We start from the raw sequence: 27,768 nt of genomic DNA, 5'->3' as shown, positions 1-27,768 counted from the left end.
CATGTTTTTCAAACAGAATTTTAAAGTCCTTGGCTTAATATATCCCCAGTATTTATTCAAATTATACTATAATTCCCATGCAAAAATAGTCAGAGGTAGTTAACAATTTCAAGTTTATCTGCCCACGCTTTGAATAGAAACACACACACACACACACAGTCGATTTGCATACAGCATTTACATTCATTTTAGTAACATCTGAACTGCTGATACCAAATCCATATCAAAGACAATAATCTGAGAACTGTTATTCTATTGTTTCAGTATCAGGTCCAATATTTTTACAGACTGCAAAAACAAAAATAACTTAAAAGTAAATAAATAATAACTGTGTGTTGTTACAATTAAGTTCGCCCTTATTCTGTGCAGTTTGAATATTATTCATCTTCACAACCTTGCTCATTAATAAACCCCGTATCAGACATCAATAAAATGCTTTTCAAAAAAGAAGTTTCTGGAAAATATAAACTTCCATGACATCTAGTGGTCAGTTTAAATAACTTACATTTTTTCCCAGTTCCTTTCATTTCAAATATTTTAATAAATAAATACATAATATAACAATTACAACAGTTCTTAATGAGAACTATTTTAATGAGATATGAGAAATATAACACGCTTTGTGTAAGCCTTTTTAATTTAATACATTTGCATTTTTGGCGCCTTTTTGAATATATAGATGAATTGTAAACAAATTTATCTTAGCCTTTCTTACTACCCAGCTTTCTTCTATATGCAGTATAGTGCTTCTTTCAGCCTTTCCTTTCAAAATTCCAGTGTGAACTATGTTTACTCCAGGCAAGCCACTACCCACAGTCATTTCTCTTTCCATATGATGAAATGTTTCTCTTCCTGTATGAAGGAATATTTTTAGTTTACATTTCTTGTAAATGGACAGATTTCTGTGAGCTTGCAAAGCATTACCCACATATTCGAAAGTGAATATAACACATAGGTTAAAAAAAAAAAAAAAAAGACCCACCTTTTTCCACTAAGCTGATTTATATTGAAGCTTCCTTTTCAAAATTGAATCCTAAAACCATATAAAACAAATGTTATATACAGATAAATAATATTGGCTGCTAAATAGCTTTATTCCCAATCAAGTTTCTTTTATTTGTCACAGGAGTTACTTCCATGGGTCGTTTTAAAATGGAAATCAAATCTTATAGGAAAAATCTCCTTTTTTTGTCTAAATCTATATTGATGTTCAGGTTTAAATGGCAAAACAGGGCTGTGGAACTATTTTATTAGCCTTACTGTTGACTGATTAAGGTTGATTAAGGTTTTATGCATATTTTAACAAACCAATGTGCATATTAAATGCTAGAGTAATACATAAGAAACATCCGTAGAAATATGTCTACATTATAATACCTTTTCTTTAAGTAGTGTCTTCATGATAAAGTCCATGATAGGAAGCATACTGATAAGCTGGCCTTTCTTCCACTGTCTGTAGAGATTCAACAACTCAGTTCTAGAATATCCGTCTTGACACACTGAAGACTAAAGAAAAAGAGAAATCAACAAGGATGAAAAATACACTTTCATATGCAAGATCTTAAAATTATGTTGGATACTGTATAAACACATATATATTTGTTTATTATTACTTACCTTTGGAAGGGACTTCAAAATAATAATAAACCACTGAAATTCTTTCTGAACTTTCTGAATTTGATCTTCTCTGGTTTTTAGACATACATCCAGACTCCTCCTCAATCTCTCAATATTGGAAATCTGATGAGATACCATGATTTAAACATCATCAAACATAAACTTTTGTTGTGCATGGGATGCATGAAAAAAATTGAGGCTGACTGATCTTTTTAAGGTTTATACTAGGGCTGCACTATATTGGAAAAATTTGACATTGTGATATTTTTTTCCTCTGTGATTTATATCGCGATATAAATACAATTTAACTTGATGACTTAAATACCTCTATTTGGAAAGTTATTAATTTAGATTTAGGGATGATTTTGTAGAGGAGTGAAATATAAATATATTTTTATGTAATTTATTATATACAGTACATATAATAAACAAACTATTGTAATACATAAAGAAAATGGAGTAAAGTTTAAAGTGAAAAAAACAGTGCTTTCTGTGAAGTGCTTTCAGTGACTTTATGTGAAGAGTCTAACAGTATTAATGTACAGAAATTGAATAATAAAATCTAAAATAACATTGGATAGTCTTCATCATACAAATAATTCAAAATTCATCTTCATTAAACTTCTCTTGTGCTATTAAAATGCTTTACACCCTTTTAAAATGCTCACATGGTCATAGGCCTTAAAAACACATGCAGATGATGAACGTTTACTTTACTGTGGTTAGATTTGGATCTCCACAAATCTCATGTGTTTTGACCTGTCGTTTCTGGTCAGCTTATATCCATATCATTGTATATCTTGCAATGTGACTATTGCGAACCGACACATTGCGATATTGATGCTAAAACAATATATTGTGCAGCCCTTGTGCATATACATTTTTTCATACACATATTTATTACTAAAATTCCATGACTTTTCCAAGACTTTTAGGTAAATATTTTTAAGCTACTGTTTCATGTAAATAAGAAAAAACGCTAATTTATTACAGCATATCATAAAATATGACGATCTATGAAGTTTACTTTTTTTAATACATCTATATTAAATTAATTTAGATAATGCTTACACAACACTGTAAGATAAAAATAACATGAGAGCATGGCATTGGCCAAGAACAGAAAATAAGTAATACAACTAACCCTACCCTTAAGCGTAATTTACACTAAATATTAGAAGCATGGTAGAAATTACTGACAACAAAAGCTACAACTAAATCACTTGTAGAACTGGAATTCACTCATTTGCCAAAATGACAAACAAAATATGACAAATAGTTCACCATGTCATAAAAAAAAATCCCATGACTGTTCAAACCTTGTTATTTGCATTAGGTTTGAATGTTGGCTAATGGTTTTGATGTAGGCTATCTTAATACAGTTAATGCAAATAGAGAAAACTTAATTTAGTGCCCATTATTGAGTTCCCCAGCAATTTCTGGCTCACATCAACATGATACTACCTATAAATAACGCAGAAAAATGAGTCATGAGCTATTGAAATTCTAAAAGGAAATGTAGATATAAAACATCCTAGCTTATTATGATGATCTAGTTCATTTCCTGGAAAAAACACAGACATACTCATAGGCAAATCAATGTCAAATGTATTAAAGTGTAGGCGGGGCTGATGTCAAGTTTCTTCTATGGAAAGTTTCATCATATCTTTTTGAGTTCTTGTGAAAATAATCTTTATAATAGAGAATTCCTGATAAAATTGCAGGTCTGTTAATCACATCACGCCCACTAACTAAACTGTGTTGTTCAGACATCTATAAAATATAATAATGTTTAACTGACATCCAAGTTCTGTTTGAGGAACAAGGAACAAAATGCATGCATCCTTTAACATGACACTGATTGTTTACTTCACATGTCAGTCAGGTGGCTAAACTATGTTTACACTATATTAGCACTAATTTACCTTGTCTAAATGGCTTCTGTATTCGGATTGTATGTTCCTCAGCTCCTCAGACCATCTGACAACAAAAACTTCACATTCTTCCAACCCTAGGTCGTCTATCACATTGTAAGCTGGGGAATTTACAAAAACCTGAAATATAAAACAAAACAGTTACTCATACAGGAAAAATGTTATCACAATCAATTTTCACTTTAAATGTTCTCATAACCTGTCTAGACAGTCTTACATAAGAATGGAAATATTTGGTCTACACTTATATCTACAATGGATACAACAAAACAAACATTCTAACATCTATATGTTCTTCATGTCAGAAATTAGTTGCATTATTGCATTACTGATGCATTAGTCTAAATGGGTTCGTGTCTGAAGTAGTGGGAGCAAAACCGAACAGAGCATCAGTTTACTGTCTGAGAATTGTCACTCACATGGCACCACAATGTCTATATAAAATTACTGATTACAATTGTTTCTTTTGTCTTTATTCGCGTCAAGTTCCTTCCGTGTAGACCTTGTGTTTGTCAAAAAAAAAAGCTTAGCAACCATAACAATGAACAATCTACCTTTGTTGTGACTCGGTCCAAATGTATTACCAGGTCTTTTATGATGCGCTTATATGCATCCATGGTGATGTTTTCTTTCTGTGTGGAAACAAAGACATTACCACAAATTATTAAATGGCCCCCAATCAATGATCTTCAAAACAGAGTTCATTTGTAGGCTGTTTAAGAAAATGAATGTTGGTATACCTGTAGAAATGTTTCTGTTGATACTAAAGTGTTCCTCATCTTGTTAACCTGTTAGAAAATCAAAGAATGTTCAAAGATGTGGATATTCAATAGTTGACTGAAAAATTATGTCATTGGTTAAAACACAGCTTAACTAAAACAACAAAACAGCAATGTATGTACACTGTACACTTATTTTCTTACAAAATACTTGTGCTTTTATTCTGCTACCATTGCCCATCTCTTTAACTCCACTGCATTTTATGTTAAGCATTTTAAAGTGGCCAATAATCTTAAGAAATCATATTTGTAACTTGTTAGGCCAAAAGGTATTGCTGAAACTAATTTACCAAAATTGTATCATATTAGTGGACTATTTATAATTTTAACATTTTATGATTTTTGAATGCAACTAAATGGCTGCAAATACATTTTTTTCTCTCAGCTGTACTAAAAGCACTTCATGTCCATTAGAATTGATCGAGGCATTAGTTGACTGATGGATTTTGTTGTTTCTAGTGATGATGGACAAATGATTATGAAAGGATCTGTCATCTTCATGTCAAGCTGTTGACAGTGTAAGACAGTGTTTGTTCACTCCATTTCACTGCAGATTCATTTTTATACAAAGAAACAATAATTTTTAGAGAATAAAAACAGCATGTCAGAGTTACAGTGTTTTTGTAGATGAACAAATTGACTGGCCATGCCAGAAATCCTAAATTGTACTTTTTTTAATTCAGCAAATCTTTGTGAATTAAAAAATCCTAGGTTTTTAACCGAATATCTCCAACTACTAAGAATCATATTTTACAGCTTATTTGAGACATTTTTTTAAGTGTATGCAATTGTAGGTGGGTTACTTTGACTTTATATAATATCATAATTTGTGTTTGAAAACAAGATAGTATTGACTGAACTATACTTTAAATACCTTTAAATAATATGCGTTATGAAAAGCGTAAAATAAACCTGAAACCTGAGCAAACATTTCATAATGAAAACTTACCATGTTACAGGACAGCTTTGGTTTTGTGAAGGGTTCAGAGTTACAATCGTTCTCATCCTGTACTGTAAAAGATGACACATAACGTTAGCAAGGATATCTACTGCATTAGCAGTCGCAATAACAAAAAAAATATTTAATCTATGTTTTATTCATTTACCTCTCGTAGGCGAATCCTTCAGGTTCCGAATGTACTTTCGTATGATGCCCATGGCTCTGTCGTGTAGTGATGAGACGTTGTGCGCCGAGGCTTCGAAGCTTGTAATAAAAAAGGATGTTAGGCGCTGTTCAGTAAAAATTTCGCTCGGGAACGTGCTTGTTGCTCATGCACGCGACCGTGAACGCGCAGACACTGAAATCAAGCGATCAGCGTCGAGCGGTGGTGTAAAAGGATGTTTAAATCCTAGGATTCAGAAAACAGGTTCATGGAAGAACTTTAATGTAGTCCTGATATGTTGACCATTCAAATTCTTGTAAAGAATCCCGATAGACTCGTAGTTTGTTGGTTTCGTTATGAAATAGTTTATGCGTTCCAGATTCAAACTACTGACATATGACACTGTAGATCGGCTTCACGGAATGGTAACATTCATAGCCATCTAAATATTCTACTGCATATGCCAGATTACAATGTTTAAAGATAAGTCAGGCAATCTTCTTTCTATTTGTATAACATTTTGACCAGATATTAGATTAATATATATTTTATCTAAACTGTGTCTGGAATCTGAAATTCAGCTATTGAAATGCCATTTGTTTGATTATGTTTAATAAAATAACTCATCTCATATCTTACTACATTAAAGTTCTCGCATGAACCTGTTTTCTGAATCCCAGGATTTAAAACATCTTTTTACAGCACCGCTCGACGCTGATCGCTTGATTTCAGTATCTGCGCGTTCACGGTCGCGTGCATGAGCGACAAGCACGTTCCCGAGCGAAATTTTTACTGAACAGCGCCCTCTGGTCACAGTTTTCGACGGGTCACATATTTAACTGAGTTCTTTTTAAGAATTGTATTAACCATTTATTACCTTCTGGACAGATAAATTCTTTTAGTGTTATTTGTTCATCTTTTTTCTGTAGATCCTCAATTAACATTTCCCTTTCCTCTGTGTATTTATTGCACATAATGAGTACTCTACTGTCTCACTAACTCCACATTCATTGCACAATCATGTTGGATGTTTACCTCTCCTGTAATGTAGAAAAGGTCCCAACCGGTCCCAACCTTAACCCTGAAAGAATACAACCCCCCTTCCTGCTCCCTCTTGATTTCAATATATGTCCTAAAATTGGCTGTATTACATATAAATGTCTGCCTTTTTACTCATTGTCCAAGTTATTTGCCAATCTTTGTGTATTCCTTTTTAATTATTGATTTAAGTGCAGCCCACTATACAGGATTTGCATATCTATCCTCTCTTTTGCCATTACAGGTTTTGTTAACCGATCTTCTGCTTCATTGCCCTCAACTCCTGAATGTGCTGGTACTCATACAAACTCAACTATCTTGTTTTTCTGCTCTAAACTAAGTAATAACTGAAGAATTTCTATCATAATGTCCTGCCTAGTTTCCAATCATAGTAATGCTGAACTTGAATCAGAACATATTATTGCCTTATTTAGATCCATTTTATAAACTTTGATGACTGCTAGCATGATTACTAACAACTCTCCTGTAAATACTGCCAAATTATTTGATATTCTTTTCCCTTCTGATACCACCAATCTTGGAATTTGAGGAACCTTTGATGCATCTATTAAAATGTGTGTAAATTAATCATGTTGTGTCCCAATATACTCTCTTGTTACATTTGCTTCTGGTATCTCCTGCCCTTTTTCTTGTCTGTCTTTCAATAACTTGAGGTCTATTTTCGGTTGTGGTACGATCCATAAAGGTATTGTTGGTAGAACTATTAATGGTATAATACAATATTCATTTAATTTAATTTTTTTTTACAGGATGATTATCATCTTGACCTTTTATTCTTACCCAGTATGTCAATAACAGTTGTTTCATTCTTATTTGAATTGGCATTTCCCCCATCTCTACCTGCAAAGCTGGAACTGGAGAGGAAGGAAAGGCTACACAACAAATTCTAAGAGCTTGAGATTGTATTCTTTTACGTTTTTCTAACTGTGACTTTGCTGCTGAATTGTAAGCCATACAATCATAATTAGAATTGCTCTGATCATTGCTACATAGTTTTTAAAGTTGATTTATCTGATCCCCACTCATGCCCAGAAATACATCTCATTACATTAAAATGTTTTTTTTTTGCATTTTTCCTCTATATTACTGATGTTAGTATTCCATGTAGCTCTAGAATCTAACAACATACATAAAAACCTGATCATTTTCACTTGTTCTAATTCTGTATTGTATATTTTTATTTTCTATATTGTATATTTGTACAGTTTTAAGTCAGTACTACTTCTTTTGTTTGTAAAGAAAATATATTTGGTTTTCTCTACTGAAAATTTAAAACCCCATTTATATGACCAGTTTTTAACTTTAATTAAGACTGCATTTGATTAACAATATGGTCCATGTTTCTGCCTCTTAACCATAGAGCTCTATCATCTGCAGTGATTAACAATATGGTCCACGTTTCTGCCTCTTAACCATAGAGCTCTATCATCTGCAGTGATTTATTAATATCTCTCTCTAAACTTGAAAAAACATCATTAATCATTAATAATAAATAACAAAGGACTTATGATGCTACCTTGTAGAGTGCCATTCTCAATAATTCCTTTACTTGACACATGCTTCCCAATCTTAACTCTGATATATCTTTCAATTAAGAGCTCTTTAATCCAATTAAATAGTCTTCCACCTATTCCTATTTAGTTTAATTTGATCAACCGACCCTCCTTCCATAGCATATCATAAGCTTTCTCAATATCAAAGAAAACTTTTACTACTGTTTCCTTGTTAGTTAACGCTTTCCTAATGTCTGTTTCTAAATTAATAACTGAGTCCATTGTACCTCTTCCACATCTGAATAAACTTTGATAAGGGGAGAAGAAGTTATTTTTCTCCAAATTGTACATAAGTCTGTCAGTAACCATTTTTCCATTAGTTTACACATGTGTGAAGTTAGAGCTATTGGTCTATAGCTTAAAGGATTACTTGTTTTTTTTTTCCTGTTTATTTTATGGGTATAATTAATGATATAATTAATGATCCATTCCAATGGCAACGTCCTTTCTTCCCATACCCTATTATAAAATTCCAAAATTTTGCTTTAACTTTTTTAAGATCACATATCGTCTTGTCCTGGAGTTGAGGACTTGGTATATTTTAATGCACGTTTCATTTCTGAGAAGGAGAAGAAAACATCTAATGTACCTTATGTAACTGTCCTTTTCCCCCATTATATTACAATTCCCAGATAACATTCTCTCTCTCATATTCTTACTATCTATTGTGAAGTTATCGAAGCTGTTTACTTTTAAGATCTCTTTTTAAACATTTCTGCTCTATCTTTCGTTTAGCATTCTTGTTTTCTACACTTACACTGGATAGTCATAATCTCTCCTAATACCACTCATTTTTCTAATCATATTCCATAGCTCCTCAACTGAAGTACTTTTCCCGATTTCATTACAAAACGATCTCCAATATTCTTTCTTCATTTCCCTAATTATTTTCCTTTCTGCCAGAGATTTCTCATACTCTATCAAGTTTTGCCAGTTATGAGTTCTTTTTAAAATTTTGAATGCCTTCTTTTTCTTCCTGGCTGCTCTTGAACACTGATCATTCCACCATGGAACCATTTTTCCTACTCTTTTTCCTGTACTCTTTGGAATACATTCACTTGCCGGATGACGAATTACAGAACTGAACTCTGCATATATCTTCTCAATTTCAATATCTCCATTCATCTTAATTTTTTTTTTATCCTTTTTCACCTTATCAGCTTTCTCATACTTCCATTTTCCAGAATTACCTTTATTAACATTCTTATTCTCACTATTTATAATAGAACTAATAATAGGAAAATGGTCACTCCCAATTGAGCATTTCCTTAAAACCTCCCAAACTGTAATTTCACCAAGTGAATTTGACAAAACTCTTAGGTCAAGTGCTGATTTCCTACCTGTATTTACACCCAAATGTGTATAATCTCCATCATTCATGCACACCAAATTTTTCTTTTCTATCACCTCTTCAATCACTAAACCATTTATGTCTGTTAGTATTCCACCCCATAGTGTATTATGTGCGTTAAAATCATCACACCATATAACCCTTTCTTCGTTTAGTCCTTTAATTTCTTTTACACTATCCAGTGTTAGTCTTGTACATGGATTGTAAAGGTTTATTATAACACACGCCTTTATTCCATACCATATTTCTATAAATCTATACTCCAGGTTTTCCCCTTTTTCCAAAATTCTATAAGGCATTCCTTTTTTTTTTATAAACCTGACACAACCTCCACCTTTACCCTTTTCCCTGTCCCTTCTCACACTTACATATCCCTTTAAAACAAAATCTAACCTTGAGTTCAACCATGTTTCCTGAATGCATATCACATTTGGCTTTTCTTTCATTCTACTTAAATATCCTTTAAAACACTTGTCCATTAGCACATAGGCTCCTTCATTGTAGGATTCTCAACATAACCCTACTAACCTAACTCCGAACTCTCTTGAAAGTCTGAACTGAGGCTTCTTCTAATATCTTCACTCTTCAGACCCTTTATCTCCAGAAACCTTTCTGCTGCTTTAACAATTATTTGTATCTTTTCTGTTCTTTCTGTTTGAGCAGTGCAGTTAATTACTTCTACCATGAAAAGCATAACATTTTTCTTCTTACTAACATCATATCTTCTGATGACCTTCTTTCATCAATTCTTACTTCTCCTTCAATTCTTCTACCAGAATCCAATATTACGGTCTCATTTGATTTCCTCTTTTTATTAACTACCTTTACTTCTTCAGCATAAGTTAGATTGTTCATTGCCATATTTTTCTGTTCTTTATTTATGCACACAATCGATAATGCCTCATCCTGAAGCACCTTTGCAAATGCTATTGTTGGGATATCAAGCCAATCCCATGCGTGTTCAGTAAGAAAAGGTCTGGAGAGGGTTTTCTTAAATGCCAAAAATATTAGTAATTTATTAGAGACAAATGAATAATTCGATGACAAAGCTCTGGGTTACATTATCCCAATGCAATACAAGAATTACATTCAGGAGGTTCGCAACTAACATACATTTCCCTGACTCCAGCATATATACACAACTGATATTAACAGGTGGAGTTTTGGTGTAACGTCACTTACCAGTCATTCTGCAGTCCTTTGGCTCTTGTACCGCAGACATACTTCCTCTTTCTGCAACCCTTCTCTGCATACCAGAACTGAACAATTAAGTGCATCTTTAATATATTTCACTACTTCTATAAGCATTATGTTCCTTGTGACCTGTCTAGACTTCTTATTAGACAGCAGTCTGGAACAAGGGCCCCAGCACTATATTTATTCTTATTCTGCTATTTCCCTCTTGTCAGCAGTTCCTTCTAAAAAGTATGCAGCACTGTAAAAAGAAGAAATATGCCTGGTCAATATTTGGTATCATACAAAAGAAAAAGATTGACTAATCTGTTGTTAGTCTAATAAATTAATTTTTCTAATAAAAAATAAAGACACAAAAGTAATAAAAATAAATTCCTTTTTTCCACACTATTTCACCTACTTGTTTCTTTAATTCATGTGTCAACATCATAGGGTTTACTCCTGTAACTCCCATTACTTCTTTAAATTTTAATATTATCCTAAATTAGCCTTTCCTCCAACCTCTTCCTCCTCGCTAGCTAGCGAACTATTTTCCGATGCATCCTCCTTACCTTTTTTCCTTTTACTAGATCCTTTTTTTCTCAGATCTACCTTCTATTTGTGTCCATCCTATATTGATATCATCCTCTTCCTCCTCTTCAACTCTGTCCTCCAATCTTAGAGACTCTGATCCATTCCCAACTCTATTTCCTCGAGATCTATTCTTTGGATTTTTTTGGTTTGTTTGAATTCACCACCATTGCTCCGACCTCCTGTAGCGAGACTTCTTCTTCTTCGTGGTTTTTAATTGACGGTCAGCTTACAACTTTGCTTACAACTACTGGTTAGGAGTGTGGATCAAAAGAGAAATTTCTACCCGCTCATTCTTACTTCTATTATATAACTCAGACTCCCTATGAAACATTAGTAATGCTTTCAACTATTTATCTCTTACACCACTACTTAAAGTGATATTAAGATCTATATTTACATTATTTTCCTCAATATCCATTTTCATCATATTCTGTTCCCTCCTATATACTGGACATTTCTTTACAATATGATCTATATTTTCCTCTTCATTACAATGATTACAATATCCACTTGGATGTCTCCCTATTTTAAACGGGCCTTTCAGAACATTGTGTCCAAACCTTAACCATGATATAATGGTTTCCTCACGTCTATTTCTCCCCACTGTTCTGTTTTTAGCCACCATTCTCTGGATCATGTAATACCATCTTCCTGTTCTCTCTTCCTCTTATTTCTTTTTCCACATCTCCCTCACATTCATCCATTCATTCATTTTCTTTTGGCTCAGTCCCTTCATTAATCAGGGGTCGCCAGACTCGCCACAGCAGAATGAACCGCCAACTTATCCAGCATATGTTTTATGCAGCGGATGCCCTTCCAGCGACAGCCCAACACCGGGAAACACTCATACACTCTCATTCACACACATGCACTAAGGCCAATTTAGTTTATTCAATTCACCTAAACCACATGTCTTTGGACTGTGGGGGAAACCGGAGCACCCGGAGGAAACCCACGCAAACACAAGGAGAACATGCAAACTTCACACATGGAAATGCCAACTGACCTTGCTCGAACCAGTGACCTTCTTGCTGTAAGGCGATCGTGCTACCTACTGAGCCACTGTGCTGCCCCTCTCCCTCACATATTGTCGATCTTTATTTCATTTTCATAAGTCTTAAAAACATGTCAATGTCTGATTTTTAGGGGCCTCCTTTGCATATTCATCTGCTTCTTCATGCCCTAAAATTCCAACATGTGCTGGAACCTAAATAAAAGCTAAAATGATCTAAGATGAACTCAAATTAGCAAGATGATACTGGCAGCCCTTGATAATGTTTCTGGGGACCCCCTAAATGTATGGGCCCTTATAATTGTCCTAACTTTCCCACCCCCTAGCGGCGCCCCTGCGTACTGGATCTGGTCCTATAATGTACGTGTACTGTACGTGCAAGCGGTGTATATGCCCCTTTCTTGCAGTTCACAGACTAATACACTTAGGTCTCATTCACCAGCTATAGGGTGGGAAGAAGTGGGATTAGGTGTGAGGTTGGGTAGAGTTAGGATTAGGAGGTCTGGTTGAGATTTGGCAATCAGGTGAATTCAGCAAGGGGTGCATTTTATGGCACAACAATTGCCATGCACCTGCGCTCTGTATGCCCTGTTTATTTTTCCTGCAATTTCTGTTTAACAGGGATTTTTTTCAACACATTTCTAAACATAATCATTTTAATAACTCATCTCTAATAACTGATTTATTTTATCTTTGCCATGATGACAGTAAATAATATTTGACTAGATATTTTTCAAGACACTTGTATACAGCTTAAAGTGACATTTAAAGGCTTAAGTAGGTTAATTAGGTTAACTAATTGGGCAAGTTATCGTATAATGATGGTTTGTTCTGTAGACAGTCAAAAAAATATAGCTTAAAGGAGCTAATAATTATTTTGACCTTAAAATGATGTTAATAATAATTCTGACTTCAACTGTATAAGGACATACACATTTGGAATTGACCTGATTTACAAATGCTGAATTTGTTGCATGTTCTAAAATCATACAAACAAATGTTACCATTGCTTAAAAAGGACAGAAAAAGAACACTCATGTTCTCTTCTCTATCTACACGGCATCTTTAGGAACAGTCATCCAGAAACATGGATTTTCCTACCACTGCTATGCTGATGATACCCAGCTATACCTCTTATTTCACCCTGATGATCCCTCGGTTCCAGCTCGCATTTCAGCCTGCCTGTCAGACATTTCACACTGGATGAAAGATCATCATCTTCAACTTAACCTCGCGAAAACGGAAATGCTTGAAGTTTCTGCCAACCCGACTCTTCACCATAACTTTTCAATCCAGATGGATGGAGCAACCATCACTGCATCCAAAATGGTAAAAAGCCTTGGAGTAACGATTGATGACCAACTAAACTTCTCTGACCACATTTCTAGAACTGCACGATCTTGCAGATTCGCACTCTACAACATCAGAAAGGTCCGACCCTTCCTATCTGAACATACAGCTCAACTCATTGTTCAAGCTCTTGTTCTCTCCAAACTGGACTATTGCAACTCTCTACTAGCCGGACTTCCAGCTAATTCTATCAAACCTCTTCAGCTGCTTCAGAACGCAGCAGCACGAGTGGTCTTTGATGAACCCAAAAGAGCACATGTCACTCCGCTACTCACCCGTTTGCACTGGCTGCCAGTTGCTGCTCGCATCAAATTCAAAGCTCTAATGTTTGCTTACAAAGCGACATCTGGCTTTGCTCCTTCTTATCTGCTCTCACTTCTGCAGATTTATGTGCCCTCCAGAAATTTGCGTTCTGTGAATGAACGTCACCTTGTTGTTCCATCCTGAAGAGGGAAGAAATCACTTTCCCGAACTTTCGCATTCAATCTGCCCAGTTGGTGAAATGAACTCCCTAACTGCATCAGAACGGCAGAGTTACTTGCTGTCTTCAAGAAACGACTAAAAACTCAACTATTTAGTCTCCACTTTCCTTCCTAATCTGCAACTGCCTCTCTGGCTATACCACTAACTGTTCTCTCTCTCTCTCTCAAAAAAAAAAAAAAAAAAAAAAAAAAAATTTACTAATGCTTTGCTTCTTAGACTTTACACACCTGAAACTTGTCTATAGCACTTATTCACTGCTGCTCTTATAGTTGTGTGAATTGCTTCCTTGTCCTCATTGTAAGTTGCTTTGGATAAAAGCGTCTGCTAAATGACTAAATGTAAATGTAAATGTTCATAAAATTGATCTTCATTGATATGTGCAGTTTCATTTGACATGTTTTACATATTTTATGTGTTTATAATTTCTATGTGCACTAAAGGCGAAAAAAGTTTCAAACTGAAATGAGTCACAGTATCTGTGTAATTCAGTAAACATGTTTATAACGATAGGATTATCATGTGACAAAAAAAGTACTATAACTATACTGTCTTCCTCATTCCTTCCTTCCTTCCTCATTCCTTACATTCCTCATGGGCTATTTAGCAGCTAGGGAATCTTAAAGCTGTTGTGTATTTTATAAAATGTACATTTTGAATAAGTAAGGTAAAAATGTTTGAGGTATGAGCCTGTAAAGTTTAAGTTTCAGAACAATTTACAAATTTCCATGTGGGATTTTAGTCATACTTTGAAATCCCCGTTATAAAACCCCATAGAAAGATTTTGGATGAACCCATGGCGAATAATATTCTACTTATTAATATCATTCCTGCACCACATTATTTTTGCCGTTTTCAGAAGCCGTAGTTCCAAAAATCCTTTATGAATAGCATCACAAATGAGTCCTGGCTGGACAAGGAGGCATTTCTGTATGGAGTTTGCATGTTCTCCCTGTGTTCATGTGGGTTTGCTCTAGGTGCTCCAGTTTTCCCCTCAGTCTAAAGACATGCAGTCTAGGTGAATTAAATAAATTAAATTGCCTGTTGTTTGTCAATGGGAGAGACTGTGTAGGAGTAGGGACAGGGCTATCTTTTTGCAATCATTCCCTTGTAGCAAACTAACGGTAAGAGGGGCATGATTTTGAATATTGTGGCGGAAGCTTTCAATGTGGCATCAACAAAAGGACTGCCACTCGACATAGAAGCAAATAGTCAGACATTGATTAAAGACTTTGATTAAAACATTTTTTTCAGTGGATTAATTAGCAGATTATTTGTTCACCTAAAAATAACAATGTCTGCTACATTTTTCCCAAATGCTTAGGTAGATTTGCTGTAGTGTTTTTTATTTTTTTTATTTTTTGGTAAGCTGAGTATTCCCTTTTCCTTGTAGGTCGACTTTTTTTATTTCCGCTCTCAAGACACACATTACCTGAAGAAGGGAATGAAAAGTTATGAATCAAACTGAGATGTTAATAAGTTTTGTTTTTGTTGGATTGTTTTTTGTTTTGTTTTTTTTACAAATAATAATTACAGGTAAATCTATGTTAAATGTAAAACTCTCAGTCAAAGAAACAAGTCAATCTAAAACAAGTCAAACATGAATGACTTAAGTCATTTAAAAAAAATTTAACACAAATGTGCTTTTAACTCGACCTTTACAAAAACGCTTTAACAAACATTGTTCTAGTGAGTGGTTGTCATACATATATACGGCATATACACTAGATATCGCATACGGACCATTAGCATGCGTCAATAGCGCTGCCACATTTGTACTAGCCTCTCAGCACAATTGTCATTCAGCCGCACTAGTCAAGACCAAAGCCAATGTGAAGATACTGGATTTAGCACTGTGTACGGGTGTAATAGTGAGCAAACAAAGAAAACGAAGCACAAATGCAGAACATTTCATAGGTAAGATTTTCTTTTTTTAATGTTTTTGTATGTTAAGAACTTTTGTGATCAACAAGCTGCGTTACAGTCACTTACTGCATTCACCATAAGTCAAAGTAGCACCAACTTGCACTAAATTCTAGGCTTGGTCCCACATTTATTTCAAAGGAGCGCTACCTTGTGCTAAAATGGCAGCTCGATTGATGCATTCCTTCCAATAAACAACAACAGTATAGGCTACATCTAATGTAAATATCTATGAGTGGTTGTAAGGTCTATGACAATGGAGAAGTAGAGAAACCAAAATAATGGTGCTTCACACAAATATCTGGCGCTTACAAAACAATCTGGCAATACACAAGACTGCAGGGAAAAAACAAATACTAAACTGAATCAAGAAGAGACAAAAATACCCAGAGTCAGAACAGTGTAACTGTCATGAGCTCAAAACCACCCTTAAGAACAGGATGTACAGTACATAATCTATTCCTAAGCAAATTTTTTCAGCAACAAAATTACATATTGGTATATGAACATGTCTGGGTGGTTCTGTTTAAATGAAATGGAAAACTTGGTCTACTGACTGAACCACCAATCTAACATGGACGAGACTGTGTTACAAAAGTGAGATTAACCTGTTTAAAGTTAAGATTAACCTAAGCATTACAACCACATTTTTTCACTACGTTCATCACCAGTGTATCATCATTCTTAATCCTGCTTTACCTTTGGCTAACAATGTTCTTCCAAAAATGTTGAAAGTGAAATGATGCAATGTTAGAATGTTTGGATAACATGCTTAGTGTCACAGTGACCAAGGAGAGTGCCTACCAGGCTCTCTCCCGGACTACATTTACCACAGTGCTTTGCATCTCACAGCTGAATCTGTTATCAATGGACACTGATTACAATGACTCAGCTGCAGCACATTACACACACTATTTAGGCATCACACTCACACATGTTGATTGTGGGATATTGGCTGCGTTTGAAATCACATACTTCCATATGATATAGTACGCTAAAAACAGTATGCGAGTCGAGTAATATGTCCGAATTAATAGAATTAGAAAAAAAAGTATGTGAGAAGTACCCGGATTACCTACTTCTTTTGACGAGATTCTGAAGTGTGCATCCAATAGATGCTACGATATCCCATGATGCACCATGAGAGAATTCATGAATGAGAGTAAAATTATGCAACTGACGTGGGTTGGTCACGTGCTCAGGGCAAAATGGTGGATGCAGTACGTCGAGTTCCATTCATCCTACTCGCATTCATTTATAGAATGTACTTTTCCAACAGTCGAGTAGTGAATTCAAATTCAAATGCAGTACCTACTGAGTAGTCGGCGATTTTGGATGCAGTGATTGTTTCATGTCATTAACATTTCTAAGCCACGTTTTGGTTCCTGTTTGGTCTGTTCCTGACAGTTTTTTTTTTTTTTTTTTCTATCTGCCCTGACCATTGCCTGTTTTATTAGATTATGTTTTTGGATTGCCCCTGTTAGGGCCCCCACTCTTCATTTTCATCTGCAACAACCACCCAACACCAACCATCCCCTGATGTTGGACCGTCCCTATTTAAATAAATAGCTGCATTAGGAACTCCACCTTCGTTGCTTCCACCTCATTCATTACACTTGGCAACCAAGAGCCAACTGCAGACCTCACATTCACACACAATAACATAAGGTTTTTTTTCATAATAACCTAATTTTACAGAACGTTTTAAACTAATTACTAACTTATAAGTGTGACCTATCAATATCAGATGGTATTTTGAACTAATCTAGAACAATTTCTAAATAATTTCACTTTACACAAATGTACAGTGTTAATTTTGACCCTGTGAGTAGGGATAAAAGTAATACAACAATATATGCTAAATTTATTGGCTTACTCTTCTTTATATAAAGTATACTTGACTATGACCTTGTTAATATGTTAACTGCAAACATATTTTGTATTTTATCTTTGCAAAACTATCACTTTTCATTTTACTTTTCAATATCCTCAAATCTTTCAAAAGTAATCCGACAGTACAAAATTGAATTATTTTTATTAATTGTTTTTAATTATTGCCAGTTTGCAATCATTTTTTAATAAAACTTCTCAACAAAAATGCTGCAAACTCATGTGGAAGTGAAAAAGGTGCATATTATATACATATAACAATGGAACAAAAGTAAGTGTTTTTGTCCTGACAAGAACTCTTACCATTATTACCCGATTTATAAAAAAACTCAAACAAAAATCTAACTGAAAGATGTGTTATAGTATTAAATTACCACTTGATTGATCATTACGCTGACACACTGTCAAGATGTGGAACACCAGTGCTTTGATTGAAAGCTTCATAGGCTACATATTGAAACATTTGATTGGATTAATCTACACACTGGAAGAATATAATGCCCATCAATGCTCAACCAAACATGGACAAATAAATTGCTGGGAAAAAATGCAATAGCATTTTTTTCAAATAGAGATGGTGACTAACCAGCAAAATACTGGTGAATGTATCTACAGTAGTGCAACAGAAGCTCTATGAGAACACATTTTATGATAAAATGACCAATGCCCTGTCTGTCTCGACAGTGCCAAACATTGGGTAAATGTTTTCAGTCTCATTAAATTCTGTGTTAAATGTGTAGATATGTCTTTGTTTTTCTGCATCATAAAAGGAGATATGGCCTTCTTCTATGTCCAGATAAACTCCAATCTTAGATGGAGACTGCAGCTTGAGTTTAGTAACTGGTTCAGTCAAAGCCATCACAGTTCCCAGCTGCAGACGCAGATTCCAGTATCCTGCTTTTGTGTTCATGTTGGCATATCCATTACGTGGAGCAGATTCCTTCACGACTCCCACTCGCCACTCATACTTCTGCTTGACATCCACCTCCCAATAATGACGACCTGTGCTGTAACCCTCTTTAGCTTGAACACACATCAAGCCATCAAACCTACATCTCGTCCTTTGAAAACCTTCCCAGTTATCATGACCTGTATATTTTTTAGAATTTAATTTTTTTCCATCGTCAGAGACCAGGAGATCTGGGTAGGCTGTGTTTGGATCTAGAATTACAACAGCTACAAAAAAAAGGAAAGAAAAAAGTACTGAGGATCTTGAACTATTTATAATACATTTACATTAAATGAAAGTTTTAATTAAATCAAATGTTCTGTACCTGCTGATGTTTTGATCCAATTCCAAACTGCAGAAATGAAAGCATTATTAGATTACATATGTCAGAAGATGACTGACCAATTATTTTTCTTAAGATGAAGCTTTTTTCTCTAATTTATGTTGTTTGTAAATCTAACCAAAATACCTGGTTTAGGAATGCGTAATCCAACTACAGATGAGGAGAGAAAACAATAAGAAAACACATTGACATAAGCTTTTAAACATATAACTGGGTGCACTTTATTATCATTTAAACATTCACCAGCTTGAAAACACAACATGCATATGTATGAGGTCAGTGGGAGAAACCAAAGCAATTCTCACCTGTATTTCTGGACCTCAGTTTACTCCTAATCCACTGTCTAGCAACTGAATCCTGTCATTTAAAAAATACATTTTAGCACAATAAAAGCATTAAAAATTATCTGCACTTTATCCATAATTACCATCAACACAGCTTGTTTGTTTGAACCTGGAAGTCAGCTGCTTCCGGATATTGTAATGCTTGTTAATGTTTGTTTGTATTATTACAATAATAAAAGCATTGTTTTTTTAGTATTTAATGCACTTAACAATTATTCATCTATTGTCATTTACTTGCTAATGAAACAATTTCACAGAGTAACTGAATTTTAAAGTTGAAAATGCACCACATTTTTGAATGAACGTGCCAAATGTACCCAAATAAATTTTTATATACATTTTTATTTGATTGACTTTTAGATGCTTTACCTGAGAGCATTCTGACTGCAGTACAGTCCAAATCATCCAGTCCATAACTGGAAGGACGCTGGACTCTCCCTGCTTCCACTGTCTGTGAAGATCCTTCAGGATTTCTCCACATTCTCCCTTTGGACATATTGAATTCTGCTCAACAAACAGAAAGACATTTTTGAAATGTCTGATCTTGAGCAGAACAGAATTTTTTTGAGCTTTTCTTTCTGATCTTTGCAACCAAAAGTCCCCAAACCTGTTGTTTTCCTTTTAATCTCCATGACAAATCAGAAAGGATTCTTTTAGCTTTTTTTAATTTGATTTCGCTGTTTGTCAAATGTTCTGAAAAGTGATGGTGCTGCTAGAAAAAAACAAAACAAAAAGAAACACAAAAATAATTCTGTGAACAACTGTGGTAAAATAAGGCCTTGATGTCACTTAAGGTTGGTCAGTTATCTGTCAGCATCTGTCATGATTCACATCCCGCCTTATCATTTTGCTTTTAGTTCTCCTTGTTCCTGACTGTCATTCCATGAACGTTTTGTTTTTCTTGTTTGTCTGGTTTTGCTTGTTTTTGTTTAATGAATGATTGTATGGCATGTGTACTGCTCTCATGTTACAGAATCACATTGTTCTAACAATACAAATCAATGCAAAAACATGGACTTTTTGCGTTATAATATTCCACTACAAAGGAGCACAGGGAATATTATCACAACCATGATCACATGCCTGTAAAATGAATCCCTAAAAATGAACAAAACACAAACCTTTTCATTGTCCAATTGTTTGATCTCAACATCTTCAGCCCACTGGAAAATATAATATTTCTGTTCCTCTTGTTCTTCCTTGGTCCCTTTACTTTTAATCTTTTCAGTCATCAAGAGCACCTTGGACTGTGTGCACCAATGCAGATTATTTAAAACGTTTAATAAGCTCTTGATATTAAATTCATATAAAAATGTCTGATATGTTCACCTGTATGACTCTGTTCAGTTCAGTGGCCAGTTCTCTGATGATGTACTTTGACTCATCAAGAGAGAAGTCTTTTTTTTGTTCAGTACTTCTGATGGCTGGTATTTTAACCATGGCTGGTATTTTAACCATGGCTGCTGTCTATGAAAAGATTTTTTTTTACTTATTTACTATAGAAGTCATACTAATGGGTTAGAAATATTCAGTAATATTTTATATGCATATACCTGGTAACAGAGCAATTCAAGATGTTTAAAAATGTGAACAACTTTCTGTCAAAAAAAGAAAAAGACCATTACAATAATAGATGTTACCACTGTCATAACATTCTGAAACTAACTACAAGGTTTTGTACAATCTAAAATGATAATAAATGTGTCACATGTTATTAACATTATACCTGCTTTGGCTGATCACTCAAGTTTGGCTTGATCAATGGGAATGATGCAGAAAATCTTGTATTCTTTTTTATGTATGGCTCCTGAAGACTAATGTCACTTAAGGTAATTCCAGTCTTGTTTTCTTCTCTGAAATCTATAAAGAGGTGTGAAATTACCAACTGCAGTTGACTGCGACACAACAGAAACTGAAACAGTTTTGTTTTTATCACTGTTGTAAATTCTCTGCAGACATTTTACTAAACAAACCACTTGTGATGCAGACGTTACTGTTATATGTTACACATGTAACTTTATATATAATGTTAACAGAGTTGAAACACATTTGCAGCAAAAAATGCAAAACAAAAAATACTGCATTTGTTGCAAAATTTGAAATTCTTGCAAAAGGAGTTTCTGAAAACATAAAACATTGTACAGATGTCCTCCTTAGCTATCTTACCAGATATAAAAAAAGAAATACAAAGCAAAAATAAAAACTTACCAGCTGCAAATGCCATATTTCATGTATCGTGTAATCCAGTAGGATCTCTCTCGTGGACATCTTTGACTGTCACTGCAGTCGAAAGAGGTGGTTGCTGTTGTTGTCTTTTTACTCCTCCCTATCAAAAGTGAAACAAGAAAGTTGTTTTGACAGACAACCCAATGTTTTGATTGCATGGTCTCTGTAATCTGTAATGTTTGCTGTGTCCTTTACATTATTATGTCTGTGACCTAGCTATTATGCACTCTTTTGTGTTGTTCTGTATTGAAAGCATTTTCTGTTGCTAATAATACTCGTAAAAATGCAGAATGACAGGTACCATCGATACAGATAACTACAACTGAATAAATGACTCTGGAGTGGATCGTGAGATTAAGTACTGGATTACTTTTTAAACAGATAATTGGTCATTGCAATTTCTGTTTCTCAAAGACCAAACAGTTACTAATAATACTAAAGTTTTATTGAATCAAACACTTTATGGTAGTAGTACACATCTCCCGTAATCCCTGTTTAATGTCAATGAATTACATTTTTAAAATAAACTAAATTTAATTAAATTCCTCCAAGATAACAAGTGTAGGCTTTTATTAAGAAGCTAACATGCTGATTTGGTATCACTTTGTCTAGTTTGTCTAGTTTTCATTGCAAAAATATGATTTGACATGAAGGCTTAAATTTGCATAAATTAATATTATATCCTGACAGAAATCCCAAGATCTAAAGGACATAACCGTCACATTATATTGCACAGCATAAAGAAAAAACATCACAGAAGTAGAGGGCCTTCTGCTTGTAGAAAAGAAATTCAATTGAATAAAGCTGTTTTTCTTTACTGTCAACTAATTTATATTTTCTAAAATCTTCAGTTATAAAAATAAGTCAAATTTTGGAACTGTTCTGCTTGTTCTGCTTCCTTTATTCGATTGCTGTTTCTGTTCTACTAAAACTGTCTGTTGTCTGTGAAACTACCAGGTTCTGTGAAAAATAAATCTGAAACTGTTCTAAATTCTGTCTTATTAAACAGATTATAATACTGACATATTTACACATATTATAGAGCTGGTTACATAACACTGATCATGAACAGTTACATTCTTTTAAACAATCACAGCTTGTGTACTTACACTTTTTAACTTGTGAAATTAACACATTTGTGAAAGTGACAGCAATTATAGCACTACTGGAATTTATTGCAACCTAAATTACCAACAATTAAACATGTTAACAAATATCTGTAAATTAACAGTTATGAAAAACAATCTGAGCTAGCAGTTTAACTTGAATGTGAAATTTGTGTGTTGGGTGAAGCCTGCAGACACTGCTCTTTTGAGTCACTTTTTAAAAATTGCTAAAAGTAGCCAAATTAATGTTAAAAATTGCTAACTTTGTTACTAGGTGCTTTTTGAAAAAAAAAAGTTGCTAGGGTAGTATGAAAAGTTGCTAAATCTAGCAACAAAATCGCTAAGTTGGCAACACTGGCTGCGTTTTAAACGTGCTGCCTGTGTCTTCCAGTCCTCTAGGTGTCAGCATCTCTTATAGATTTACATCATTTCACATCACGAAGAAAAACTAACCCGTCGCGGAAGTAGACATGTCAGTTGGCTGTTTGAATGCTACACAAACATCACTGAATACTTTTCATTTATCTGATGTTAACATATTACCTCGACAGCGGAACGAATTGATGGCAGGACAGTCATTCCTCGACCATTATCGCGGAAGGACGCTTGGGCGGAATGACTGAGCCGGGAGGACTGAGGTGTGATCAGGGAGGGACAGGAAGTGAGGCGAATGCAGGAAGTGACATTGAGGTAGATGAGTTGGATGACGAAGATAGATGGAGCAACTATAGCGAGGGAAATTCAAATAATCAAGAATGGAAAACGGTAAATCGGAAAAGCAAGAAAAGAAAGCAGAGAGAATCTGACGAAGAAAAGGGAAAAGGAAAAGAAAAGGAAACGGCAAAAATAAAAGTCATACTGCGATTTCAATCCCCATGCACACTTAATCCACTAAAGGTTAGTGAAGCTATCCATAAACTAGTTGGTGATGTAATATTTGTTAAAACATTGAGAGACGGAAACTTATTGATAATATGTAGAAATAAAGATCAGCAACATGGACTAATGAAATGTAAATCACTGCTTGGGAAGGAAGTTAAACCACAAATATGGGAAGAAAAAGGAAAGATCAGGGGAGTAATATCAGGAGTATCAACAGAGATTACTGAGGAACAAATCAGAGTAAATGTCAGAGGTGTGCGGGTAATCAAAGTCAAACGCTTACCATATACACGCGACGGAGTTAAGGGACCAAGTTTGTCAGTGCTGGTAACGTTAGATGAAGATAAATTACCCGAAAGAATTAAAATTGGATATGTCAGTTACATAGTTAAACCTTATGTACCTCCACCAATGAGATGCTATAAATGTCAGCGTTTTGGTCATATTGCAGCAGCATGTAAGAGCAAACATCGCTGTGCTAAATGCGGAGGGGACCATGAGTATGGGAAATGTGAAAGTGGAGCAAAAATCAAATGTTGCAATTGTGGAGGAGAGCACAGCGCTGCTTACAAAGGCTGTGAAGCACATAAAAGAGCAGTTCAAATCCAAAATGTGAAGGTAAAAGAAAAGCTTACATACGCTGAAGCAATACAAAAAGTTAAAACTAAGACTACAACTAACAGAGTAATACCTGTTATTCATTCCCCAGCTCAACCCCCAATTGTACAGACATGCTGTAATGTCACGAAAGACACACTAGTAGTGGAAAAGAAGAAATTTGTAGCATTTATGGTGGAAGTCATTAACTGTTCAGCTCAGACAAATAGCAGAACTGAGAGAACTAAGATAATTGTAAAAGCGGCAGAAAAGTATCTAGAGATGGAAGAGCTAACAGTAGAGAACATTAACGCAGCATTAATAACCGGGATATCAGACACTCAGTCAATATGTGGAGGTGGGCATTGATGATGTTATCCATTCTACAGTGGAATGCTAGGAGTTTAATTGCAAATGGTCAAGAGTTAAAACTATATATTCAGGAGCAAACAATAAAACCAAACATTATATGCATACAGGAGTCTTGGTTGAAACCCTCAATTACCTTTACAATATATGGATACACAGCAGTGCGTAAAGATAGAATTGGTGCAATGGGAGGTGGAGTAGTTACATTCATTCAAAACGGTATAAATTATAAAACTAGTGATGGTGTTAATGAGCTTGAAGTTGTTATTATTGAAGCTTGGGTCAACAAAGCAAAAATAAAAATAGTCAACTTATACAATCCCTGTCAAAAAATTACTAGAGAAGTGCTGGAGGAAATTTGTGAAGTAGGAAACTCTAAACTAATAATATGTGGGGATTTCAATGCACATAGCTCATTATGGGGAAGTAAAAAAACCGATAGTAACGGGGGTATCATAGAGGAGGTAATGGATGACAAACAATTAGTGTGTTTAAATGATGGAAGAGCCACAAGATATGATGTTACTCATGGCAGGGAATCAGCAATCGATCTTACTTTTGTTTCACAGCAACTGGCAGGAAAATGTGTATGGGAAGTAAGCAGCAAAACAATGGGCAGTGATCATTATCCAATTTGGACAAAATTAAGAAATCAAAATGTCAATTTAGAAGATAACTGGGCTATAAGATGGAAAACGAGGAAAGCTAATTGGGAACTGTTCAGTTTTAAAGCAAGCTGTAAACTAATTGAGGCCATGCCGAACATGAATAACAATGTTGAGGAATTAAACAACATGATCACAAGCATAATACATGAGTCAGCAGAAGAAGTAATAGGTAAAACATCAGGGGCTAGGAAAAAGAAAATGGTACCATGGTGGACAGACGAGTGCAGAAGTGCAGTTAAAAATAGAAACAAAACCTTCAAAGTTGTAAAGTTAAATCATACTTTTGATAATTTAATGGAATACAAAAGAGCACAGGCAAAAACCAAGAGAATCATTAAAGAAGCCAAAAGAAAATACTGGAGAGATTACTGCAGCAATATTGGGACAGAAATACACGTTAAGGAGATCTGGGGAATGATTAGAAAGATGAGTGGAGTAAGAATGGAATTTTCTCTACCAATATTAAGAAATAACGGAATTGAAGCAGTCACTAATGAAGACAAAGCTGATATGCTTGCAAAAGGTTTTGTGAAAATACATAGTTCACAGAATCTCTCACACGAGGAGCTAATTAATAGACAAAGGATCATTGAAGAAAATAAAGAAGTTTTGGAGAAAAAAGATGTAGGGGAGAGTCCAATAGAAGCTAATTTCACACTGTTTGAATTAAAGAGAGCACTGATAGGAGTTAAAAACACATCACCAGGGAAAGATGGAATAAGCTACAAAATGATTGATCAACTCTCTGATGTAGCAAAAACCTTAATAGTCGATCTTTATAATAAAATTTGGGAAAAGGGACAGTTGCCCAGAGTATGGAAACACTCAGTAATAATCCCAATAGGTAAACCTGGCAAAGACAAATCAGAAATTACAAGTTATAGACCTATAGCCTTAACATCTAACTTATGTAAACTTATGGAAAGAATGATAGCCAAAAGGTTAATGTATTATTTAGAAAGCAGGGGAATAATTACACCTTTTCAGAGTGGGTTCCGCAATGGAAGAACAACAATGGATCCGGTAGTAAGTCTAGAAAATGAAATTAGAAAAGCACAAATAAATAGAGAATCAGTCTTGGCAACCTTTTTCGACATAGAGAAGGCGTATGATATGCTATGGAAAGAGGGATTGTTAATTAAACTGAATAATATGGGTGTAGGTGGTAAAATGTTCAATTGGATTAAAGATTTTTTAATGGAAAGAACCATAGAAGTTAGAATAGGGAACAGGACATCAGGCACATATTCAGTAGAAAATGGTACCCCACAAGGAAGTGTGTGTAGCCCAGTTCTATTTAATATAATGATAAATGATGTTTTCGATGGAGTGGAACATAGGATAAATAGAGCACTATATGCAGATGATGGTGCGTTGTGGGTAAGGGGCCGTAAAATTGATAATTTACAGAACAGAATGCAGTCAGCAATTAGTCAGGTTGAAAAATGGTCATTTGAATGGGGATTTCATCTATCAGTGGAAAAAACTCAATTTATCTGTTTTTCCAAAAAAACTAAAAAACCTGAAATAAACCTTAAATTGTATGGACAACATCTTAAACAAGCTAGCGAAATAAGATATTTAGGGGTATGGTTTGATTGTAAGCTTACCTTCAAAAATCACGTTCAAAAAATGATAGATAAATGCAAGAAAGCAATTAATATCCTAAAATGTTTGGCAGGATATAATTGGGGGGCAACAGGGTCATCTTTGAAAAAGATATACATTGCCATAATCCGTTCAATATTTGATTATGGAAGTGTAGTGTATAAATCAGCAGCAAAAACCACATTAGCTGAACTTGACAGGATGCAGGCCAAAGCACTTCGAATATGTTGCGGAGCTTTTAGAACCTCTCCAATTCCAGCACTGCAAGTTGAAACAGGAGAGATGCCATTAAATCTCAGGAGATTACAACTCTCCTTAACATATTGGATAAATCTAAAAGGACAAGCAGCTACACACCCCACAAAAATGGTTTTAAATGAATGTTGGGAATATGGTCGCACTAATAGTAGAAGCTTTGGATGGAGCAGTACCAAAGAGGCAGAAGAAATGGGGATCAGTAATATCTCTTGTAGTATAAATAACTATACAAGTACAATTCCACCTTGGTTGTTTTGTTTTCCGGTAATAAATCTGGAAATAAAGAAGGTAATTAAATCAGAAAGAGATAATCAAAATATTAAGCAGTATTTAGAAATAATGTATAATGAAACAGTACAAATATATACAGATGCATCAAAAGAATCAACTGGTAGAACTGGGGCGGCAGTATACATTCCCAAATATAGAGCAAAAATACAAAAACGAACCTCAAATCACCTCTCCATTTACTCTGCTGAAATGATGGCTATTATAATAGCACTACAATGGGTAGAGGAAGTCAAGCCATACAAACCAGTGATCTGTTCAGACTCAATGTCATCTCTGTTGAGTATCCAAAGTGGGAAATCTGCTTGCAGG

At 34.7% G+C, this 27,768-nt stretch overlaps 2 protein-coding genes across 3 annotated transcripts; both read right to left on the bottom strand.

The window, feature by feature from the left end:
* Positions 1–159: 159 nt before the first annotated feature.
* zgc:113314 (uncharacterized protein LOC619272 homolog) lies at positions 160–6,128 on the bottom strand. 2 transcript variants are annotated; one of them, XM_056465452.1, is made up of 9 exons: positions 5,437–6,128; positions 5,280–5,341; positions 4,292–4,339; positions 4,106–4,183; positions 3,543–3,671; positions 1,618–1,740; positions 1,378–1,506; positions 983–1,033; positions 160–852 (listed from the first exon to the last, which is right to left on the bottom strand). In XM_056465452.1, exons 1-8 carry the CDS (start codon positions 5,486–5,488, stop codon positions 992–994), a joined length of 663 nt encoding a protein of 220 aa, XP_056321427.1. In that variant the 5' UTR covers positions 5,489–6,128; the 3' UTR covers positions 160–852; positions 983–991. The 2 variants fall into 2 exon arrangements, with proteins under 2 accessions (XP_056321427.1, XP_056321428.1); XM_056465453.1 differs by having other exon boundaries at positions 5,280–5,336; positions 5,437–5,500.
* Positions 6,129–17,956: 11,828 nt separating this feature from the next.
* On the bottom strand, positions 17,957–21,737 carry si:dkey-18p12.4 (SPRY_PRY_C-I_1 domain-containing protein). Its single transcript, XM_056464929.1, has 11 exons — positions 21,663–21,737; positions 21,181–21,314; positions 21,008–21,052; positions 20,784–20,921; positions 20,576–20,701; positions 20,062–20,166; positions 19,824–19,958; positions 19,416–19,467; positions 19,237–19,260; positions 19,093–19,119; positions 17,957–18,994 (listed from the first exon to the last, which is right to left on the bottom strand). The coding sequence occupies exons 1-11, from the start codon at positions 21,676–21,678 to the stop codon at positions 18,465–18,467; spliced, it is 1,332 nt and encodes a 443-aa protein (XP_056320904.1). The 5' UTR covers positions 21,679–21,737; the 3' UTR covers positions 17,957–18,464.
* Between the last annotated feature and the right edge of the window lie 6,031 nt (positions 21,738–27,768).

This window comes from Danio aesculapii, chromosome 9 (genome assembly GCF_903798145.1).
Source record: "Danio aesculapii chromosome 9, fDanAes4.1, whole genome shotgun sequence".
In the NCBI taxonomy this organism is placed as follows: Eukaryota; Metazoa; Chordata; class Actinopteri; order Cypriniformes; family Danionidae; genus Danio; species Danio aesculapii.
This window is presented reverse-complemented; position numbering and strand designations above follow the sequence as displayed.